Below are 24255 nucleotides of genomic sequence, written 5' to 3' on the forward strand. Positions count from 1 at the left end.
GATGTGATACTGTATGATGGGAGGGGTAGAGTAGGGGTGTGAGACTGTATGATGGGAGGGGTAGAGTAGAGGGTGTGATACTGTCTGATGGGAGGGGTAGAGTAGAGGGTGTGATACTGTCTGATGGGAGGGGTAGAGCAGAGGGTGTGATACTGTCTGATGGGAGGGGTAGAGTAGAGGGTGTGATACTGTCTGATGGGAGGGGTAGAGTAGAGGGTGTGATACTGTCTGATGGGAGGGGTAGAGTAGGGGATGTGATACTGTATGATGGGAGGGGTAGAGTAGGGGTGTGAGACTGTATGATGGGAGGGGTAGAGTAGAGGGTGTGATACTGTCTGATGGGAGGGGTAGAGTAGAGGGTGTGATACTGTCTGATGGGAGGGGTAGAGCAGAGGGTGTGATACTGTCTGATGGGAGGGGTAGAGTAGAGGGTGTGATACTGTCTGATGGGAGGGGTAGAGTAGAGGGTGTGAGACTGTATGATGGGAGGGGTAGAGTAGGGGGTGTGATACTGTATGATGGGAGGGGTAGAGTAGGGGGTGTGAGGCTGTATGATGGGGAGGGGTAGAGTAGGGGGTGTGATACTGTCTGATGGGAGAGGTAGAGTAGAGGGTGTGAGACTGTCTGATGGGAGGGGTAGAGTAGGGGGGTGTGAGACTGTAATGATGGGAGGGGTAGAGTAGGGGGTGTGAGACTGTATGATGGGAGGGGTAGAGTAGGGGTGTGAGACTGTATGATGGGAGGGGTAGAGTAGAGGGTGTGATACTGTCTGATGGGAGAGGTAGAGTAGGGGGTGTGATACTGTCTGATGGGAGGGGTAGAGAAGGGGGTGTGAGACTGTATGATGGGAGGGGTAGAGTAGGGGGTGTGATACTGTCTGATGGGAGGGGTAGAGTAGAGGGTGTGATACTGTCTGATGGGAGGGGTAGAGTAGAAGGTGTGATACTGTCTGATGGGAGGGGTAGAGTAGAGGGTGTGATACTGTCTGATGGGAGGGGTAGAGTAGAGGGTGTGATACTGTCTGATGGGAGGGGTAGAGTAGGGGTGTGATACTGTGTGATGGGAGGGGTAGAGTAGAGGGTGTGATACTGTATGATGGGAGGGGTAGAGTAGGGGTGTGAGACTGTATGATGGGAGGGGTAGAGTAGAGGGTGTGAGACTGTATGATGGGAGGGGTAGAGTAGGGGGTGTGAGACTGTATGATGGGAGAGGTAGTGTAGAGGGTGTGAGACTGTATGATGGGAGGGGTAGAGTAGGGGTGTGAGACTGTATGATGGGAGGGGTAGAGTAGGGGTGTGAGACTGTATGATGGGAGGGGTAGAGTAGGGGTGTGAGACTGTATGATGGGAGGGGTAGAGTAGGGGTGTGAGACTGTATGATGGGAGGGGTAGAGTAGAGGGTGTGATACTGTCCTGATGGGAGGGGTAGAGTAGGGGGGTGTGATACTGTCTGATGGGAGGGGTAGAGTAGAGGGTGTGATACTGTCTGATGGGAGGGGTAGAGTAGAGGGTGTGATACTGTCTGATGGGAGGGGTAGAGTAGGGGTGTGATACTGTATGATGGGAGGGGTAGAGTAGAGGGTGTGATACTGTCTGATGGGAGAGGTAGAGTAGAGGGTGTGATACTGTCTGATGGGAGAGGTAGAGTAGGGTGTGTGATACTGTATGATGGGAGGGGTAGAGTAGGGGGTGTGATACTGTATGATGGGAGGGGTAGAGTAGGGGTGTGAGACTGTATGATGGGAGGGGTAGAGTAGAGGGTGTGATACTGTCTGATGGGAGGGGTAGAGTAGGGGGTGTGATACTGTCTGATGGGAGAGGTAGAGTAGGGGGTGTGATACTGTCTGATGGGAGAGGTAGAGTAGGGGGTGTGATACTGTCTGATGGGAGAGGTAGAGTAGGGGTGTGATACTGTCTGATGGGAGGGGTAGAGTAGGGGGTGTGATACTGTATGATGGGAGAGGTAGAGTAGAGGGTGTGATACTGTCTGATGGGAGGGGTAGAGTAGAAGTTGTGATACTGTCTGATGGGAGGGGTAGAGTAGAGGGTGTGATACTGTCTGATGGGAGGGGTAGAGTAGAGGGTGTGATACTGTCTGATGGGAGGGTAGAGTAGGGGGTGTGATACTGTGTGATGGGAGGGGTAGAGTAGAGGGTGTGATACTGTCTGATGGGGAGAGATAGAGTAGAGGGTGTGATACTGTATGATTGGAGGGGTAGAGTAGGGGTGTGAGAACTGTATGATGGAGGGGTAGAGTAGGGGGTGTGAGACTGTATGATGGGAGAGGTAGAGTAGAGGGTGTGAGACTGTATGATGGGAGGGGTAGAGTCGGGGTGTGAGACTGTATGATGGGAGGGGTAGAGTAGGGGTGTGAGACTGTATGATGGGAGGGGTAGAGTAGGGGTGTGAGACTGTATGATGGGAGGGGTAGAGTAGGGGTGTGAGACTGTATGATGGGAGGGGTAGAGTAGAGGGTGTGATACTGTCTGATGGGAGGGGTAGAGTAGGGGGTGTGATACTGTCTGATGGGAGGGGTAGAGTAGAGGGTGTGATACTGTCTGATGGGAGGGGTAGAGTAGAGGGTGTGATACTGTCTGATGGGAGGGGTAGAGTAGGGGTGTGATACTGTGCTGATGGGAGGGGTAAATAGGGGTGTGATACTTGATGGGAGGGGTAGAAGGGGGTGATACTGTCTGATGGGAGAGATAGAGTAGAGGGTGTGATACTGTATGATGGGAGGGGTAGAGTAGGGGTTGTGAGACTGTATGATGGGAGGGGTAGAGTAGAGGGTGTGAGACTGTATGATGGGAGGGGTAGAGTAGGGGGTGTGAGACTGTATGATGGGAGAGGTAGAGTAGAGGGTGTGAGACTGTATGATGGGAGGGGTAGAGTCGGGGTGTGAGACTGTATGATGGGAGGGGTAGAGTAGGGGTGTGAGACTGTATGATGGGAGGGGTAGAGTAGGGGTGTGAGACTGTATGATGGGAGGGGTAGAGTAGGGGTGTGAGACTGTATGATGGGAGGGGTAGAGTAAGGGGTGTGATACTGTCTGATGGGAGGGGTAGAGTAGGGGGTGTGATACTGTCTGATGGGAGGGGTAGAGTAGAGGGTGTGATACTGTCTGATGGGTAGGGGTAGAGTAGAGGGTGTGATACTGTCTGATGGGAGGGGTAGAGTAGGGGTGTGATACTGTATGATGGGAGGGGTAGAGTAGAGGGTGTGATACTGTCTGATGGGGAGAGGTATAGTAGAGGTGTGATACTGTATGATTGGGAGGGGTAGAGTAGGGGGTGTGATACTGTATGATGGGAGAGGTAGAGTATAGGGGTGTTGATACTGTCTGATGGAGGGGTAGAGTAGAGGGTGTGATACTGTCTGATGGGAGAGGTAGAGTAGGGGGTGTGATACTGTCTGATGGGAGAGGTAGAGTAGGGGGTGTGATAACTGTCTGATGGGAGGAGGTATAGAGTGGGGTGTGATACTGTCGGATGGGAGGGTAGAGTAGGGGGGGTGGAGGACTTGTATGAGGGGAGGGGTAGAGTAGGGGGGGTTGAGACTGTATGATGGGAGGGGGTAGAGTAGGGGTGTGAGACTGTATGATGGGAGGGGTAGAGTAGGGGGGGGTGAGACTGTATGATGGGAGGGGTAGAGTAGATGGTGTGATACTGTCTGATGGGAGGGGTAGAGTAGGGGTGTGAGACTGTATGATGGGAGGGGTAGAGTAGGGGGTGTGAGACGGTATGTGATGGGAGGGGGAGAGTAAGGGGTGGTGAGACTGTATGATGGGAGGGGTAGAGTAAGGAAGGGTTGTGAGACTGTATGATGGGAGGGGTAGAGTAGGGGGTGTGTAGACTGTATGATGGGAGGGGTAGATAGGGGTGTGAGACTGTATGATGGGAGGGGGTTAGAGTAGGGGGTGTGAGACTGTATGATGGGAGGGGTTAGAGTAGGGGTGTGAGACTGTATGATGGGAGGGGTAAGTAGTAGATGGTGTGATACTGTCTGATGGGAGGGGTAGAGTAGAGGGTGTGATACTGTCCTGATGGGAGGGGTAGAGTAGAGGGTGTGATACTGTCTGATGGGAGGGGTAGAGTCGACGGGTGTGATACTGTCTGATGGGAGGGGTAGAGTAGGGATGTGATACTGTATGATGGAGGGGTATAGTAGGGGTGTGGAGACTGTATGATGGGAGGGGGTAGAGTAGAGGGTGTGATACTTTCTGATGGGAGGGTAGAGTAGAGGGTGTGATACTGTCTGATGGGAGGGGTAGAGCAGAGGGTGTGATACTGTCTGATGGAGGGGTAGAGTAGAGGGTGTGATACTGTCTGCCTGGGAGGGGGTAGAAGTAGAGGGTGTGAGACTGTATGATGGGAGGGGTAGAGTAGGGGGTGTGATCACTGTATGATGGGATGGTTAGAGTAGGTGGTGTGAGGCTGTATGATGGGAGGGGTAGAGTAGGGGGTGCTGGATACTGTCTGGATGGGAGAGGGTAGAGTAAGAGGTGTGTGAGACTGTCTGATGGGAGGGTAGAGTAGGGGGTGTGAGACTGTAATGATGGGAGGGGGGTAGAGTAGGGGGTGTGAGACTGTATGATGGAGGGGTAGGGGTGTGAGACTGTATGATGGGAGGGGTAGAGTAGAGGTGTGATACTGTCTGATGGAGAGGTAGAGTAGGGGGTGTGATACTGTCTGATGGGAGGGGTAGAGAAGGGGGTTGTGAGACTGTATGATGGGAGGGGTAGAGTAGGGGGTGTGATACTGTCTGATGGGAGGGGTAGAGTAGAGGGGTGTGATACTGTCTGATGGAGGGGTAGAGTAAGAAGGTGTGATACTGTCTGATGGGAGGGGTAGAGTAGAGGGTGTGATACTGTTCTGATGGGAGGGGTAGAGTAGAGGGGTGTGATACTGTCTGATGGGAGGGGTAGAGTAGGGGTGTGATACTGTGTGATGGGAGGGGTAGAGTAGAGGGGTGTGATACTGTCTGATGGAGAGATAGAGTAGAGGGTGTGATACTGTATGATGGGAGGGGTAGAGTAGGGGTGTGAGACTGTATGATGGGATGGGGTAGAGTAGAGGGTGTGAGACTGTATGATGGGAGGGGTAGAGTAGGGGGTGTGAGACTGTATGATGGGAGAGGTAGTGTAGAGGGTGTGAGACTGTATGATGGGAGGGGTAGAGTAGGGGTGTGAGACTGTATGATGGGAGGGGTAGAGTAGGGGTGTGAGACTGTATGATGGGAGGGGTAGAGTAGGGGTGTGAGACTGTATGATGGGAGGGGTAGAGTAGGGGTGTGAGACTGTATGATGGGAGGGGTAGGTAGAGTAGAGGGTGTGATACTGTCTGATGGGAGGGGTAGAGTAGGGGGGTGTGATACTGTCTGATGGGAGGGGTAGAGTAGAGGGGTGTGATACTGTCTGATGGGAGGGGTAGAGTAGAGGGTGTGATACTGTCTGATGGGAGGGGTAGAGTAGGGGTTTGATACTGTATGATGGGAGGGGTAGAGTAGAGGGTGTGATACTGTCTGATGGGAGAGGTAGAGTAGAGGGTGTGATACTGTCTGATGGGAGAGGTAGAGTAGGGTGTGTGATACTGTATGATGGGAGGGGGTAGAGTAGGGGGGTTGTGATACTGTATGATGGGAGGGGTATAGCGTAGGGGTTGTGAGACTGTATGATGGGAGGGGTAGAGTAGAGGGTGTGATACTTCTGATGGGAGGGGGTAGAGTAGGGGGTGTGATACTGTCTGATGGGAGAGGTAGAGTAGGGGGTGTGATACTGTCTGATGGGAGAGGTAGAGTAGGGTGTGATACTGTCTGATGGGAGAGGTATAGAGTAGGGGTGTGATACTGTCTGATGGGAGGGTAGAGTAGGGGGTGTGAGACTGTATGATGGGAGGGGTAGGAGTAGAGGGTGTGATACTGTCTGATGGGAGAGGTAGAGTAGGGGGTGTGATACTGTATGATGGGAGGGGTTAGAGTAGGGGTGTGATGTGAGACTGTATGATGGGAGGGTTAGAGTAGTGGGTGTGAGACTGTGTGATGGGAGGGGGGTTAGAGTAGAGGGTGTGATACTGTTGATGGGAGGGGTAGAGTAGGGGGTGTGATACTGTATGATGGGAGAGGTAGAGTAGAGGGTGTGATACTGTCTGATGGGAGGGGTAGAGTAGAAGTTGTGATACTGTCTGATGGGAGGGGTAGAGTAGAGGGTGTGATACTGTCTGATGGGAGGGTAGAGTAGAGGGTGTGATACTGTCTGATGGGAAGGTGTAGAGTAGGGGTGTGATACTGTGTGATGGGAGGGGTAGAGTAGAGGGTGTGATACGGTCTGATGGGAGAGATAGAGTAGAGGTGTGATACTGTATGATGGGAGGGGTAGAGTAGGGGTGTGAGACTGTATGATGGGAGGGGTAGAGTAGAGGGTGTGAGACTGTATGATGGGAGGGGTAGAGTAGGGGGTGTGAGACTGTATGATGGGAGAGGTAGAGTAGAGGGTGTGAGACTGTATGATGGGAGGGGTAGAGTCGGGGTGGTGAGACTGTATGATGGGAGGGGTAGAGTAGGGGTGTGAGACTGTATGATGGGATGGGTAGAGTATGTAGAGTAGGGTGTGAGACTGTATGATGGGAGGGGTAGAGTAGGGTGTGAGAGCTGTATGATGGGAGGGGTAGAGTAGAGGGTGTGATACTGTCTGATGGAGGGTGGTAGAGTAGGGGGTTGTGATACTGTCTGATGGGAGGGGTAGAGTAGAGGGTGTGATACTGTCTGATGGGAGGGGGTAAGAGTAGAGGGTGTGATACTGTCTGATGGGAGGGGTTAGAGTAGGGGTGTGATACTGTGTGATGGGAGGGGTAGAGTAGAGGGTGTGATACTGTCTGATGGGAGAGATAGAGTAGAGGGTGTGATACTGTATGATGGGAGGGGTAGAGTAGGGGTGTGAGACTGTATGATGGGAGGGGTAGAGTAGAGGGTGTGAGACTGTATGATGGGAGGGGTAGAGTAGGGGGTGTGAGACTGTATGATGGGAGAGGTAGAGTAGAGGGTGTGAGACTGTATGATGGGAGGGGTAGAGTCGGGGTGTGAGACTGTATGATGGGAGGTGTAGAGTAGGGGTGTGAGACTGTATGATGGGAGGGGTAGAGTAGGGGTGTGGACTGTATGATGGGAGGGGTAGAGTAGGGGTGTGAGACTGTATGATGGGGAGGGGTAGAGTAGAGGGTGTGATACTGTCTGATGGGAGGGGTAGAGTAGGGGGTGTGATACTGTCTGATGGGAGGGGGTAGAGTAGAGGGTGTGATACTGTCTGATGGGAGGGGTAGAGTAGAGGTTGTGATACTGTTCTGATGGGAGGGGTAGAGTAGGGGTGTGATACTGTATGATGGGAGGGGTAGAGTAGAGGGTGTGATACTGTCTGATGGGAGAGGTAGAGTAGAGGGGTGTGATACTGTATGATGGGAGGGGTTAGAGTAGGGGGTGTGATACTGTATGATGGAGAGGTAGAGTAGAGGGTGTGATACTGTCTGATGGGAGGGTGTAGAGTAGGGGGTGTGATACTGTCTGATGGAGAGGTAGAGTAGGGGGTGTGATACTGTCTGATGGGAGAGGTAGAGTAGGGGGTGTGATACTGTCTGATGGGAGAGGTAGAGTAGGGGTGTGATACTGTCTGATGGGAGGGTAGAGTAGGGGTGTGATACTGTATGATGGGGGGGTAGAGTTAGGGGGTGTGAGACTGTATGATGGGAGGGGTAGAGTAGGGGTGTGAGACTGTATGATGGGAGGGGTATGAGTCAGGGTGTGAGAACTGTAGGTGGAGGGTAGAGGGTGTAGACGTCTGAGGGAGGGGTAGAGTAGAGGGATGTGATTTTTTTTTTTTTTTACTGGTCTGATGGGAGAGTGTAGAGTCGGGGTTGTGAGGACTGTATGATGGGAGGGGTAGAGTTAGAGGTAAGAGGTTGTGATACTGTCTGATGGGAGGGGTAGAGTAGGGATGTGATACTGTATGATGGGAGGGGTAGAGTAGGGGTGTGAGACTGTATGATGGGAGGGGTAGAGTGAGGGTGTGATACTGTCTGATGGGAGGGGTAGAGTAGAGGGTGTGATACTGTCTGATGGAGGGGTTTAGAGTAGAGGGTGTGATACTGTCTGATGGAGGGGTAGAGTAGAGGGTGTGATACTGTCTGATGGGAGGGGTAGAGTAGAGGGTGTGATACTGTCTGATGGGAGGGGTAGAGTAGGGGATGTGATACTGTATGATGGGAGGGGTAGAGTAGGGGTGTGAGACTGTATGATGGGAGGGGTAGAGTAGGGGTGTGAGACTATGATGGGAGGGGTAGAGTAGAGGGTGTGATACTGTCTGATGGGAGGGGTAGAGTAGAGGGTGTGATACTGTCTGATGGGAGGGGTAGAGTAGAGGGTGTGATACTGTCTGATGGGAGGGGTAGAGTAGAGGGTGTGATACTGTCTGATGGGAGGGGTAGAGTAGAGGGTGTGAGACTGTATGATGGGAGGGGTAGAGTAGGGGGTGTGATACTGTATGATGGGAGGGGTAGAGTAGGGGGTGTGAGGCTGTATGATGGGAGGGGTAGAGTAGGGGGTGTGATACTGTCTGATGGGAGAGGTAGAGTAGAGGGTGTGAGACTGTCTGATGGGAGGGGTAGAGAAGGGGGTGTGAGACTGTATGATGGGAGGGGTAGAGTAGGGGGTGTGAGACTGTATGATGGGAGGGGTAGAGTAGGGGGTGTGAGACTGTATGATGGGAGGGGTAGAGTAGGGGGTGTGAGACTGTAATGATGGGAGGGGTAGAGTAGGGGGTGTGAGACTGTATGATGGGAGGGGTAGAGTAGGGGGTGTGAGACTGTAATGATGGGAGGGGTAGAGTAGGGGGTGTGAGACTGTATGATGGGAGGGGTAGAGTAGGGGATCGTGGTAATACTTTTCCAGGGGATGCGAGAACGCAGTCTGGCGTCTTTCTCTTCCCCTCTCCCCATCCCTCGCTCCCTCCCTCTCCTGGTTGGAACAGAGATCCTAAGCATATGTCCTCTGTGGGTTTTGGCTGCCTCTCACATGGCATTTCACAGAGTTCTGGAGGGGGGGGGGGGACCTTGCACCCATCGTCAATTAACACACAATTTTCACGCCTCACAGTAATCCATTTATTGTGACATTGCTCATACCATACTGAACAAGCCTTTTGTGGTTTGTGTTTGCCTATGCAATGTTTATGTCGGGGGATTTACAACATGATGATGGGTTAATGATCATTCACAGATCGGTTTAACTCCAATACAAACATATGATTACAGAAAATGTGTCAACTGACACTGAATGCTTCTGGAGACCCTAATCCAAATTGAAGGGATATTCAATCCAACAATAATCACATTTTACGGTCCTATTCTTTATTAGTCACACGGAACCCATTGAGAGCTGTTACATGAACAGACCTGATGTAAAAATGATGTGTCTTATTATCAAATGAAGGTCGTTGGCCCACATTCTAAAATTCCACTCTGCCTTGTGACATTCACTCCAACAAAAGTGTATGGCAAAAAGGTCCTGGGTGCAGTGAAATATTTCTCTTCATTTGTTAACGTCATCTAGCACTCATGGTCCTGGGGACAACCTAAACCATGAGTGTGGTTCCAAACATAGCCTGGACTTAATGTGATAAGGGGAATGTTAATGTCCTGACACAGATAAGCTGTGAGAGAGATAGTGTGTGTAGACTTGTATGACTCGAGACAGTTCCTTGGTCTTGGAAACATCTATTGAAGAAATTAAAGAGTGACACTCTCTTCGCAGTGACGTGCTGTCTTGTCAACACCTACAGCATAAGCAGATTTGGGACCAGATGAAGTGCTCCTAGATGACCTCTCAGTGTAGTATGTACTTTGCATTTTGGCAGTGCTCATATACAGGTAACTGCCAAAATAATGGAAACACTTGAGTAAATGAGGGATACAAAGAATATTGAAAGCAGGTGCTTCCACACAGGCTTTAAGTTTGCCGACGACACAACGGTGGTAGGCCTGATCACCAACAATGATGAGACAGCCTATAGGGAGGAGGCCAGAGACCTGGCAGTGTGGTGCCAGGATGACAACCTTTCCCTCAATGGAACAAGACAAAGGAGATGATTGTGGACTACAGGAAAAGGAGGGCCGAGCACGCCCCCATTCACATCGACAGGTCTGTAGTAGAGCAGGTAGAGAGCTTCAAGTTCCTTGGTTTCCACATCACCGACAAACTATGGTCTAAACACACCAAGACAGTTGTGAAGAGGGCACGACAACATCTATTCCCCCTCCGGAGACTGAAAAGATTTGGTATGGGTCCTCAGATCCTCAATTTTCTTTTACAGCTGCACCACCATATTTGCATTTGATTGTTTTACTATCTTTATACTTTAGTTTTATTTCGTAAATATTTTCTTCACTTTTATTTTCCTTAAAATGGCATTGTTGGTTTAAGGACAAATACTGTAACGTGATTTGATTTGATTCAGATTTTTGGTGCCGCATAGAACCCCTTTCAATGATTCTTTATAGAATCTTTATGGAGAATGGTTCTATAAAAAACTTTCCTCATCTCAAAGGTTCTACAAATAACCTTTTAAAGAGCCATTATCATTATCATTTTTTTCTGGTTAGCCATATTATACTGTTACATTTCCAGGTGTTAATTGTCTAGTTTAATCAGCTGTGCTGCCAGGCGTTCCTAAGGAGAGAATTGAGAAACCTTGATTTAGACAACCGTTCTCAATTGATGCAAGACACTCTGACACACAGTTGCACAAAAAGACCTGTGAGCAAACCACGTCCCAAAATATTCTAAGGAGCCAAATGGTTACTTTAGTCATTATGATTCCACATAGAACCATCACCTTTCCCAAAGAACCCTTGAGGAATCCTCTTTTCTAAATGTATATTCTTGAACTAAAGCACCTTTTGATGGTGAATCTCCATTAACCATGTTTCAAAGTCAAGGACTAGGCCTAGTCTATCTGTGTCCGGGAATCTGGCCCTGGGCGTCTTGTTAAACCAGTTGTTCTGACCATCACCTCTTTATAGTCAAAGTGAGGAATAGCTTTCTCTCAGAAGACTCAAGCCCGAACAGTGCTGGCTAGCCAAGCAATGTTAAACTAATAAGCTCTCACAAAGCTATAAGGAAAAGTGAGTTTGGTAAGTGTTAGCTGGATCAGGGCAGGTGGACTTGAAGCTCCGCAACAGTTGTCTTTTGTGTTGGTGACTGGAGTGCATGCCAGCCTGTGTTCTGACGCACTCGCTCAAGAGGCCAGCCAGCACAGAGCTATGCCAGGACACCAGGACAGAGTCCCTGCAGGGAATGGGCTGTCGACTTGAGGGGCCTGGGCCCCTGCTACAGTAACTCCCCTGATCCCATTGCCAATTAAAACTCATCTCACCAGACCAGGGGTAGCCATATCAAGGACTGACTCACCAGATATTTACATGACCCACTGCCTAAGTGCCCTGTTCCTCTGATGATGAACATACACGAAGTATACCAAACATTTGGAACACCTCCCTAATATTGAGTTGTAACCCCCCCCGGTCCAAAAAACAGACCCTGGTCCAGCCCTACAACTTTCCTAAGGGACTAGGGACTAGGGACTGTTTTTGTACAGGACCTCAGTTCAGATAAGGCAAAGTATTGCCACTTATAATTCATTTAAGTCAATCAAAAACAAAACTGTCAACATTGTAAGTAAACTGAGGCTAATTTGTAGTGGTTAATGTTAAGGAAGAGTTAATAAATGCCATTAATGTCACCCCGTTGTCCAATGGCTTTTCATTAGAGAGAAATAGAAGAATAAGGTCAATTGGTGCTTGTCATTGACCACATTTTTCCATTAGTACTCTATATAAAAATGTCGGACTTGGCGTGCAAAGGCTCATAGTAACTTGACTTGTGGTGAGACACATTCTCTGCCATCCAAACAGGGTCAGCGTTGTTTTTTTGGACTGTGCGCAGATGTTGTACAGTCATCATCCCTATAAAGACATGTCTTTGCCTGGACGCCAGAGGATGGTCTCCTGATCAGGGACAGGGGCCAGGAATGCAAGGATCTGTCAATAAGCACTCTTTAAAGAGACAAGAGACAGCCATAAATCAACTAAAATCACATGAGAAAATTCTAGAATATTCTTGAATTCTTCAAAATGCTGCTTTTATAGGAGTTCATGTGGACCGAGTGGACTCCATTCAGTGAAACCTGTTAACCCATGTATTTCACTCGGCCTGGCTATGTAACGGTCATCGTCGTCTGATGAGGAAAAATCAGACCAAGGCGCAGCGTGGTAAGTGTTCATGACTTTTATTAAACTGAACACTGAAACAAAAAATAACAAAGTGCAAAACCAAACCGACACAGTTCTGTCAGGTGCAGAACACTAAACAGAAAACAACTACCCACAAAACATAGGTGGGAAAAAGCTACCTAAGTATGGTCCCCAATCAGAGACAACGATAGTCAGCTGTCCCTGATTGAGAACCGTACCCGGCCAAAACATAGAAAAAATAACATAGAATGCCCACCCCAAATCACACCCTGACCAAACCAAAATAGAGACATAAAAAGCTCTCAGGTCAGGGCGTGACAGGTTATGTCTTGATAATGAAGATAATATCATAATATATCATAAAAATCGCATATATCAACATTATATTATTATCTATTATATTCTAATAATAATATAATAACAATATATGCAATTTAGCAGTTTTATCCAAATCGTCTTGCAGTGGATACATTTTATATATGGGTGGTCCTGGGAATCAACCCACTGTCCTGGTGTTGCAAACACCATGCTCTACCAACTGAGCTACAGAGGACCACAAAATGTATAGTAAACATGAGTAGGACATTGCCTCCTAGTCGAGAGCCTTGTGATACAGTTCACCTGGTGATCCTGTTAGATCCGGGAACGCCAGTGTATCTTGGCTGAATCCTAAATGACACCAAATATCCCTTTATAGGGCCACGGGGTTATGCGAGGCTGTGTCTAGTCTTGTCCACCAGCCGGCTCCATAGCAATTAGCCTCATAGACAAGGTTTTGCTGGTAAAAGTAATATAGTGTATAAGGAATAGATTGCTATTTCATGTGACGCCTTTGTTCCCAAATCTGAACTATCCTTTTCAGTGGTAATCCAATGGCATCCCCCTTTGTATTAGCTTTAAGTGTCTCTGTAGAGCTGATGTAACAAATGGGAGCACAAATTTGATTTCTAGCTAAACAGAATTTAATTGGATTAGATTCCCTGCCGGCCACAGGTTAGAGCCAATGGTAATGCTTCCAATTCACTTATTCAACCTTTCTCTTCCTCTTGCAACTCCTACTTTACTCATTGCTGTAGGTCTAGAAGATAATGCATTCTCAGTCTACTTTCCTGGTCAACAAAAAAAAAAGAGTTTGATACAACATACAGATAAACTACAGTATGTTGAATTTCATTAAAGAAGCCTGTGTTGAGTTTACGTAACACTTAGGACACTAGAAACTGATGGAACCAGTGATACGGTGACAAATGGCAACCACTGACCTGCCTGAACATTCAATAATTCACAATACTGATACAGACTAAGTCAACTTTCACTTGCTGGAAAAAAGAAGTTCAAAGTGTCCCAATTGAATCTCAGCCTATCATGTGTATACTCATCCCTTTCAGAATTTGGGATGACGTTTTTCCGTTGAGCATCGTCGAGCCTTCTGAAGTCTTAATTGGCAAATCCACTTAATTCACCCTGGCTGACTCTGCTTATGCAATTATCCTCTCAGGGTTTGTTGTTTATGACTTATGATCACATGAGTCTGGTTCTCTTGTTGTTTCCCTTATTCATGTGTTCATCCTTCCTCACGAGTTCCATCTAGCCTCATAACATAAATCGTCTTATTTCATAGTTTCACTCTGGCAGCAAATCTCTTTGGGCTTTGTGCACTGATGATCTTCCATCAAGAGTTCTCAGAATCAAATAGCATAAGAGGTTGTACTTGGAATACGCTACGTGACACGTAGATGATTCCAGGGGATCAAACATGAGTAACTGGGTCTTTAATCATGTGATGTAACATACCCTAGAAAGGTACTGTTAATTCACACACACGCAGGCACGCACACACACACACACACACACACACACACACACACACACACACACACACACACACACACACACACACACACACACACACACACACACACACACACACACACACCCAGCTCAGTTAGATAAGTAGTTCAGCACCTTAATGTGATGTACAAGCATGCTCAACAGCCTACAATCACATTCATTACCTATAACCAATTCCAAGTAAGGGAATTCTCAAGATATTTCAGAATTAGGCCTACAAAATGTAATTGTGCCCAATCCAGATCCCAAATGAGCGTTTCACAGAATCACAAGTTTGATAAGGTGAGAAATCCAAGAAGTGGAAGAGTGGTTTATGTTCCCCAGGTCTATGTTACTTTCACCTGTATAGAGAAGTGATGTAAAGCCTGTAGCGCCTGGAACCTGTCAAATCTCACTGCTGATCACTGCTGATTGTGTGTGAATTTGTGTTTACTACAGAAAGAACATGTCAGATCTGGGAAGGGTGGAGAATCCCAAGTCAAAATAACCCTGAAAAGCAATGCTGATACGATTAGGTCAAGGCCTAAAAATGTGTCACTCTCTCATGCTAGTACTACAGAAGCTATCTCATTCAAATTTTGTTGTTGTTGTTCCTCTCAGAAAAGTCTTGCTTCCTTAGAAATGCCCCAATAATCTAATAATGCTGGAGCCGAATGACGGGACAAACAAACATGGGGAGACATAAATAAAAATGTATCCATTCCTTCCTTAACTCTTCCACATCACCTGATCCACCTGGTCGTATCTTTACACAGATATGAAGCGGAGGCCAAAAATCTCTGCTACATTCGACTGAGTGAGGGCACTCCTCACTCACAAGAGAATCGGTCTCCGTGGCATTCTCTGACTGGAAGACATTCTGATTAAACTTGTGGGACTACAGGGCTGACATTAACTGTCTAATTGGTTTGACTTAAATCATTGTGGGTGATGTGTTTGAGATCATATGTCCTTTGGGGATTAAAGGTCGCTGAAACATAACCCTTTTGAAAAGGGGCAAAGACAAGGGGCAAAGACAAGTTGTAGAGTAAAGGTGAAAGCATGTCGGCAAACCTGAGGGTCTGTTTTGATTCTAATTGACCTCCTATATATGAACTTTCTGTCCTTGAAAAAAAAAAAAAAATTCTCCTTGAATGCTTGGATTCACCCCACGACTCAACCTAGAATTTGAAACAAGAAGAAAACGTTCAACTTCATATGCGTTTCAACAATGTGTTTCTTCTCTCTCCCTGTGCAGGCAGGTGCTTATTAATCTGTTATGACTTAACCCATAGCTTTGTTAGGCAACTAGGTAACAATCACATTGATAAGTTAAAGTGTTTATCCAATAAATTATTGCACACAGGAGGTGTTGCAGAGACAGAAACCTTCATCAATTCCCATCGATTTATTTTTATCAGGTGTGACATCTGTGAATTTTATCAGGATACATTAGTGGATCACACTCACTTAATCAAGACAGATGCAGACCATTCTATTCTCATTCGAAGTCCCAATTGGGAGAATTGGCTTACAGTGCATTGGGAAAGTATTCAGACCCCTAGACTTTTTCCACATTTTGTTACGTTACAGCCTTCTTCTAAAATGGATTACATTGTCCCCCCCCCCATCAATCTCCACACAATAAAAAAATGGAAATATCACATTATCACATATACTCAGTACTTTGTTGAATCACCTTTGGCAGCGATTAGAGCCTTGAGTCTTCTTGAGTATGACGCTACAAGATGGACACACCTGTATTTGGGGATTTCTCCCATTCTTCTCTGCAGATCCTCTCAAACTGTCAGGTTGGATGGGGACCGTCAATGCACAGCTATTTTCAGGTCTCTCTAGAGATGCTCGATCTGGTTCAACCCAGGCTCTGGCTGGGCCACTCAAGGACATTCAGAGACTTGTCCCGAAGCTACTTCTGCGTTGTCTTGGCTGTGTGCTCAGGGTCATTTTCCTGTTGGAAGGTGAACCTTCACCCCCAGTCTGAGGTCCTGAGCGCTCTGGAGCAGGTTTTCATCAAAGATCTCTCTGTACTTTGCTCTGTTCTATCTTTCCCTCGATCATGACTAGTCTCCCAGTCCCTGCCACTGAAAAACACCCCCACAGCATGATGCTGCCATCACCATGCATCACTGTAGGGATGGTGCCAGGTATCCTCAAGACATGACACTTGGCATTCAGGCCAAATAGTTCAATCTTGGTTTCATAAGACCAGAGAATCTTGTTTCTCATGGTTTGAGTCCTTTAGGTGCCTTTTGGCAAACTCCAAGTGGCCTGTCGTGTGCCTTTTACTGAGGAGTGGCTTCCGTCTGGCCACTCCACCATAAAGGCCTGAGTGGTGGAGTGCTGCAGAGATGGTTGTCCTTCTGGAAGTTTCTCCCATCTCCACAGAGTAATTCTGGACCTCTGTCAGTGACCATCGGGTTCTTAGTCACCTCCCTGACCAAGGCCCTTCTCCCTCGATTACTCAGTTTGGCCGGGCGGCCAGCTCTAGGAAGAGTCTTGGTTATTCCAAACTTCTTCCATTTAAGAATGATGGAGGCCACTGTGTTCTTCAGGACTTTAAATGCTGTATTTTTTGGTACCGTTCTCCAGATCTGTGCCTTGACACAATCCTGTCTCGGCGCTCTATATGGACAATTCCTTTGATATCACGGCTTGGTATTTGCTCTGACAGGTGTTTGCCTTTTCAAATCATGTCCAATCAATTGAATTGACCACAGGTGGACTCCAATCAAGTTGTAGAAACATCTCAAGGATGATAAATGGAAACAGGAAGCACCTGAGCTCAATTTCGAGTCTCATAGGAAAGGGTTTGAATACTTATGTAAATAAGGTATTTCTGATTTTGATTTTTAATACATTTGCAAAACCTGTTTTCACTTTGTCATTATGGGTTAGATTGATGAAGAAAACATTTAATTTTAAAATAAGACTGTAACGTAACAAAATGTGGGGGGAAAAAGACAAGGGGTCTGAATACGTCCCGAATGCACTGTAAGAGCATAACCATAGAGAACTCTATGGTACCCCTGGTGGTCATGCTTAGTCTTACTTTAAATGACGCGATGATCTGCGACTGCGCAGATATAGCACGTCACACTTTCGCGAAACAGAGGAATGTCTCCAACTAGTTAGCTGGGTACGAATAAAATCATTTACGCTCATAATGTCGGTCTTTCACGACGAAGTTGAGATCGAGGACTTTGAATATGACGAGGATGAAGAGACATACTATTTTCCCTGCCCATGTGGCGACAGATTTGCCATAACCAAAGTGAGTACACCGTGAGAAGGTCCCCTGCGTGTCACGTTGTGCCAACTCGCCTGTGATGGTTGTTGTATTTAATCTCTCTACTTGCAGGAGGATTTGGAAAATGGTGAAGAGGTGGCGACGTGTCCGAGCTGCTCGCTCATTGTTAAAGTAATCTACGACAAGGTTTGTTCTCCGTTTTGATGTTGGTGTTTTGATAGTCTCGGCTTCTCACGTTCTGATCAAACGGGAATTAGGAGGCCTCGCGAGACTAGTGTCTTGGTGGCCTCACCCTACTAGCTACTTGTCATTGAATAGATTTGCTATCTTTGATATTATAACTATTTCGTTCATGATGACTAATCTATTTCCCTATTCACCTCAATTCACCAGGAGGAATTTATGTCTGGGGAGATAATCGAAGCACCAACTACAGAGAGCAGATTGCAACTGACTCCGTCCTCCTGACAGCGATGACACATCCCCTTCATTTTCTCATTCCCATCAGTAAAAGTGGACCCTGCTGCATTTGTATGTGCTTCCACACAACACAAAGAAACATTATGAACGATATGCTTCACTGGTGAGGTCTGGGATGGAGGATTCTCAGGATTCATTCACATGTTCCTGGCATTGGTTTTGCAGAGTCACTTAAAGGACCCTAACCACTACAATTTGCACAACGTATTTAAATAAATCCTTTATTCTTTTAAGTCTTTCACTCCCTTTTTTATAAACATGTTTATGCATTTTTGTGGATGCCTCAAGATTAAACCAGGATGAAGTGAATACTGTTTTTTTCCCTCTTGTTAACTGCTTGTAGTTTTTATGTTTGAACAGCAGGGGAGGCAGATGTTCAAGGAAAAATACAGGCCTACTTACTGTACATTATACAGGGAATACATAGGGTGCCATTGGGGAAATGGGTGTATAGACTTCTCTCTATTCTAACCTACAGATACTATCCTTGGGATTTCTGAGATTGTTTCAATTTAAAAGGAATGAGCTGGTGTAAGAAATATGGTGGAAACTCTTTAGCCTATGCTTAGGCCAATCCTACGTGGTCTTACATACCCTTTACTTGTACATATTTCAACAGTTTAGTGCTCTGCCATTTGACATGCCATGATTTATAACAAAATGATTTGGCTCTGGTGGGTGTGTGTGAGGCAGTGACCCTCTTGACACTTACATTTTAATCTATGAGTCATACGAGAAACATGAATTATTCATATTGGCTGGTTATTACGATGTGTATGTTATGGATGAACAAATGGCTGAATTACAATTCCCTAGTTAAATACCCTTCTCTCCCCCTCATGGATAAAAAACAACATTGGATTGGCGTAAGCTGGATCTTCTCTTACACCAGTCCATTCCTTTAAATCCGGGAAGAGTACAGAATCGTCCCTCAGCCAATACAATAAAATGACTCATTCCAAAGACCCATGTAACCATATTACAATATTGACTGATACTGTGACAGCGTAGCTACTGTTTCACACCACCAGCTCTTTCACAGCAGGGCCTGACCTGTCAGAGAGAGGAGCTGTGCATCCCAAATGGCCCCCTATTCCCTATATAGTGCACTACCTTTGACCAGAGCCCTGTGGGCCCTCTGGTCAAAAGTAGTGCACTATGTAGGGAATAGAGTGCCATTTGGGACACACACAGGGAGAGAACATGATGGTGTCCTTCACATGATATTGAAGGTCCTGCCTATCTATTTATCCAATATCCAGTCAGCTCTGTGGCTGATGCTGTGGTGAGGGAGGAAGCTGAGCACAAGTCAACACGTCTAACTGCATCTCTCATCAGGGGGGCCACAGCAATGGCAGGCTGGCATTGACAAATACACCAGCACTCAGTCAGAGGAGCCTCACAGAGCAGGTCACTGCTGAGGGAGAGCGGGAGTTAGAGCACTGAGCAGTAGCGTCCATGATGTTTGTGTGGATGGCATTATGTATCGTTACTCCCTCACATCTGGAGGAAAATAGTCATTATTCATGTGACGATAATCCTTTGTGTGAAGTGTGATAATCAGTCACAAACAGTCATGAATTGCTCTGCTGAGAGGGACAGGCATACAAGACAATGCAAATGTGATGTAATGTGTGTACAATAATTGTGTTGTGCTCTGTGCTCCCTACCCTTTCCTTTTGGCAGGCGTGACGTCACATTTCAAGGCAGTTGGTTGAGCTGGAGGTAGAGGAGGAGACGAGCAACCCAGCGAGTTGAAGGGCCTGCGAAAAAAAAAGACGTCGTTAAAAGATAACCTAGCACATTGGTTTTTAAAAGTCAACTTTTAGACCTCGAAAGTGAATATCGAAGACTACCTTTGCAAATTCCTGACCTGATAATCCGATTCAACTGGAGAAACCACCAAGGTATGAACACAACGAAACGCTGACGAACTGAGCGCAAAGTTATGGTTGCTTTGCTTGACGGGAGGTACAGTTGGTGATGACTGGCATTTGTTGGTTTTGGTTAATGACAACATTACGAGCAGATTTAGATTTTTATTTTGAAGATTAGAAAATACAACAGTTAGAATAAGGCTCGTGGATTCGGCGCCGAGAAAGTAGAATAGTATTGTTGTGTTTGTCCATGCGGTTTTCTATCTTCTCCGTGGCTTTGTCCACGGCAGTACAATACAATAGCCCATTGCCGCTTGGTAGGCTACGACGGAGATGAGTGTTTGCGCTTTTGCTAATATTTTTTGCAACATTGTATTAGTTATGTTTCAAACTTTAACATTATATCTCTTGAATAATCACTCTGCTTCGATTTTCATTCGTGGTACATTTGTTTACATACTGTAGTTAGACGGTCTTGATGAGCAACATGTAGGCCTATTTGCAATGAGCATTAATGTTATTTTTCTTCTCTGTAAAACGTGCTCATACATGCCCAGTGTAATTGTTGAACTACACACACAATCTATATAAAATATAATGCATTCTGCCTATGCGTTTCTGTTGTTTTATTGTGAGGTGTTTTTTGATGGCCATGATAAGATGTGGTGTACCTGTTTTTGCTCAACTGTAACAACCTGAAACTGTGGCGATGAAGAAGATACAACCATTATTCTCTCTATGTCAGAGGGTGTTGGCTTGCAAGCCCAAGAGGTCTAGGCAAGATGGGACTTAAATCGTTTCGTGTAATGAACACCTTCAATTCTTAGGTCTACAATTTCTTTGGCCACACCGAAACCACTGGAGGCTCCTCAGAGGAGGAAGTGGAGGACTATCCTCCTTCAGATTATTTCATAAAAATAGTAAAACATTAAAGTTAACCTTCTTAGATAAAACTATACTAAATATATTCACGTCACCAAATAATTGATTAACAGCACTCTGTAGGATAGCACCATGGTGTAGCCGGAGGACAGCTAGCTTCCGTCCTCCTCTGTGTACATTGACTTCAATACAAAACATAGGCGGCGAATCGGAGAAGGATCGGAGAATGAAAGCATAAGCTACAGTTATCTAACACTGCAGTGCATGACATGTTATGAGTAGTTGATTCAAAGAGCGAGAAAGACAATAGTTGAACAGTTTTGAAGAAATTAATTTGTTAAAAAATGAAGGAAAGGTATTTTGTATTTTTTTTCTCACTTTCACTTACTTAGCTAAAAAATGCAGCTAGCTCATTTAACCTACTTAAACAACCAGCGCAAACAGGGATACTATGTTAGCTAGCTGGCTATGACTATCCAACAGATAGTCATAGCCAAGTCAAGGTAAACTTTTGGTTTGACTAATTTATTGCTAAACTATTTACTGAACTGCTTACTGACTGTACTCTGTAACGTTACTTCATGATTGTAGCTGTTTTGCTAACGTGTTAGTTCTATTAGCTATGTTGACTGTGACGTTACTTTAGCTAATATGGTGACAACGATGTAGGCTGTGTGTAGAGGTTATGATATGATATGGTTTGGCTTGTAAAGGTTTTTTCGCCTGGTCTCATACAGCTGATGGGTTGTGCATTGAAGTCCACAAGTGAAGGGAAAAGGTGAGAGGAGGAGACCCCATAGATGCGAGAAGGAATACAACGTGGCTGCTTTGAAGGTGAACTGTGTTTACATGTGATCAGGGGTGTATTCATTCTGACAATTCTGTTGAAAAACGTTTCTTAAATGGAATGAAACAGGGATTAACATACCTGAATTTGTCCAATAGAAACTCTCGTTTGCAACTGTTGGACTGGTGGTTTACACCCTTGATAAGATAGATGCAGGCAAGAGTGTGCAAGGCGGTATTGAATGTGTCACTGTCTGTCACCTCAAATCTTTCTCTCAAACTGTGTGCACCTACATTGTAAACTTTAATTCTTAGGCTAGTTTATAGCAACCTCATGATGGGTATAGGGAAAATTAGATTCTTTGGATGTAGACTGACTAGTTGTTGAACGACATGCATTGGCAACCAGACCAATGAGTGCAGGCTAGAATAATTGTGAAATGATTATGGCTGAACTTGGTCAATCATAGTGTTTTCAAACATAAATAATGATATGACTCTCAGAAGGATACTCTGGGATTTTGCTAATGGGGCCCTTTATGTACTTCCCCAGAGTCAAGTTAACTAGTGGATACAATTTTTATGTCTCTGTGTTTGGTTTGAAGGAAGTTGTTAACCAGAGCTAGCACAATTGCTAAAAAGCACTAGCACAATTGCTAAAAAGCACTAGCACAATTGCTAACTAGTGGAAAAAAACCCATAGACTTCCAGTCATTGTGCTAATGCTAGTTAGCAATAGCTCGCGACACTATGTCTAACTTCCTTCATACTAGACACAGAGACAAACAAATTGTATCAGTGAGTTCATCAGACTCTGGGGAAGTAGATTGCCAAAATCCCAAATTATCCCTTTAAACTGTGAAAATGAAATCTGGGAATACATTTAATATCTGTAGTACTGCAGTCATGTGTTTCTACCGTATCCCAAAGTGAACCTGCATGGCCAAAAATAATATCCAAGCTCCAGATTTGAAATGTCTCTCTGCAGAGTGTTTTAATTGCCTGTAAAACTCTACTCTCGACATTAGCTGCCTCTTGACTGATATTAGCACACAGCCTAGATAAGTGTTCAGCTAGTTCACAATGTGTCAACTTAACAGGCTACAGCAGTTGGCACATGTTTCACAAAATGGACTGGTTCCAACGTCCAAGAGCAATATTGCTAGAACTTCATTAGCTACATAGTTGTAGCAAAGCAATTACACTCAACTGGCTTGCAAATTTTGTGTATTGCAAAGTCCTTGACCAATCCAAACCAGCTCACAGCACAATCAGGCAGGCCATTATCCCCAACAGTTGGGTGAAGCAGAACTAGAAGAAGAGTGATGTTGATGGAGGTCTGGAATAAGTACATTTTGTATTAGAGGTCGATGTGGGAAAAAGTAGCCTTTTTACTATTTCATCGCTGTGCAGTGAATCATCAATGCCAGGAACAAGGATGAGTGAGAGTAATGGTACTTTAAAGTATTGGAGGAAACTTTGAGTTTCCTTTTACATGAGGTAAATGTTATCTAGCACATAAAGTAAACTCCTGTGCCAGCGGTTACTGAGACAGGGCTTTAATACTACCTTAATGCTCAGGGTCTGCCCTTGGTTCACCCCAGACTTGACTGCCTTGACCAGCACAAACACATCCTGTGGCGTTCTGCGTTAGCATCTTTCAAAAATTATCCGCCGAAGTTGTTGCAACACCTATTACTAGCCTATTCAACCTCCTTCGTATCGTCTGAGATCCCCAAAGATTGGAAAGCTGCTGTGGTCATCCCCCTCTTCAAAGGGGGAGATGCTCTAGACCCAAACTGTTATAGACCTATATCCATCCTGCCCTGCCTTCCTAAAATCTTCAAAAGCCATGTCCACAAACAGATAACCGACCATTTCGAATCCCACCGTATCTTCTCCGCTGTGCAATCTGGTTTCCGAGCTGGTCATGGGTGCACCTCAGCCACACTCAAGGTCCTAAACGATATCATAACCGCCATTGATAAAAGACAATACTGTGCAGCCGTCTTCATCGACCTGGCCAAGGCTTTCGACTCTGTCAATCACCGCATTCTTATCGGCAGACTAAATAGCCTTGGTTTCTAAAATGACTGCCTCGCATGGTTCACCAACTACTTCTCAGATCGAGTTCAGTGTGTCAAGTCGGAGGGCCTGTTGTCCAGACCTCTGGGAGTCTCTGTGGGGGTGCCACAGGGTTCAATTCTCGGGCCGACGCTCTTCTCTGTGTATATCAATGATGTCGCTCTTGCTGCTGGTGATTATCTGATCCACCTCTACGCAGACGACACTATTCTCTATACATCTGGTCCTTCTTTGGACACTGTGCTAACAAACCTCCAAACGTGCTTCAACGCCATACAACACTCCTTCCGTGGCCTCCAACTACTTTTAAATACTAGTAAAACTAAGTGCGTGCTCTTCATCCGATTTCTGCCCACACCCTCCCGCCCGACTAGCATCACTACTCTGGACGGTTCTGACCTAGAATATGTGGACTACTACAAATACCTAGGTGTCTGGTTAGACTGTAAACTCTCCTTCCAGACTCACATTAAGCATCTCCAATCCAAAATTAAATCTAGAATCGGCTTCCTATTTCGCAACAAAGCCTCCTTCACTCATGCCGCCAAACGTACTCTCGTAAAACTGACAATCCTACCGATCCTTGACTTCGGCGATGTGATTTACAAAATAGCCCCCAACACTCTACTCAGCAAACTGGATGTAGTCTATCACAGTGCCATCCTTTTTGTCACCAAAGCCCCATATGCTACCCACCACTGCGACCTGTATTCTCTCGTTGGCTGGCCCTCACTACATATCCGTTGCCAAACCCA

At 46.1% G+C, this 24255-nt stretch overlaps 2 protein-coding genes across 3 annotated transcripts in view; both read left to right on the top strand.

Moving 5' to 3' along the window:
* Window positions 1–16927: 16927 nt before the first annotated feature.
* LOC109878190 (DPH3 homolog) lies at window positions 16928–20358 on the top strand. 2 transcript variants are annotated; one of them, XR_002253351.2, is made up of 4 exons: window positions 17088–17414; window positions 17502–17576; window positions 17784–17921; window positions 19557–20358. XR_002253351.2 is itself a non-coding variant. In XM_020470429.2 (3 exons), the coding sequence occupies exons 1-3, from the start codon at window positions 17307–17309 to the stop codon at window positions 17856–17858; spliced, it is 258 nt and encodes an 85-aa protein (XP_020326018.1). In that variant the 5' UTR covers window positions 16928–17306; the 3' UTR covers window positions 17859–20354. The 2 variants fall into 2 exon arrangements, 1 of the variants encoding a protein (XP_020326018.1); XM_020470429.2 differs by having other exon boundaries at window positions 16928–17414; window positions 17784–20354.
* Window positions 19562–24255, top strand: part of LOC109878188 (cytoplasmic protein NCK2) — a 60638-nt gene continuing 55944 nt past the window's right edge. Inside the window, exon 1 of the mRNA XM_020470425.2 lies at window positions 19562–19777. The gene's annotated coding sequence lies outside the window, so the exon portion shown is untranslated. The remainder of the gene's footprint in view (window positions 19778–24255) is intronic.

Source organism: Oncorhynchus kisutch, linkage group LG16 (assembly GCF_002021735.2).
Source record: "Oncorhynchus kisutch isolate 150728-3 linkage group LG16, Okis_V2, whole genome shotgun sequence".
Classification (NCBI taxonomy): Eukaryota; Metazoa; Chordata; class Actinopteri; order Salmoniformes; family Salmonidae; genus Oncorhynchus; species Oncorhynchus kisutch.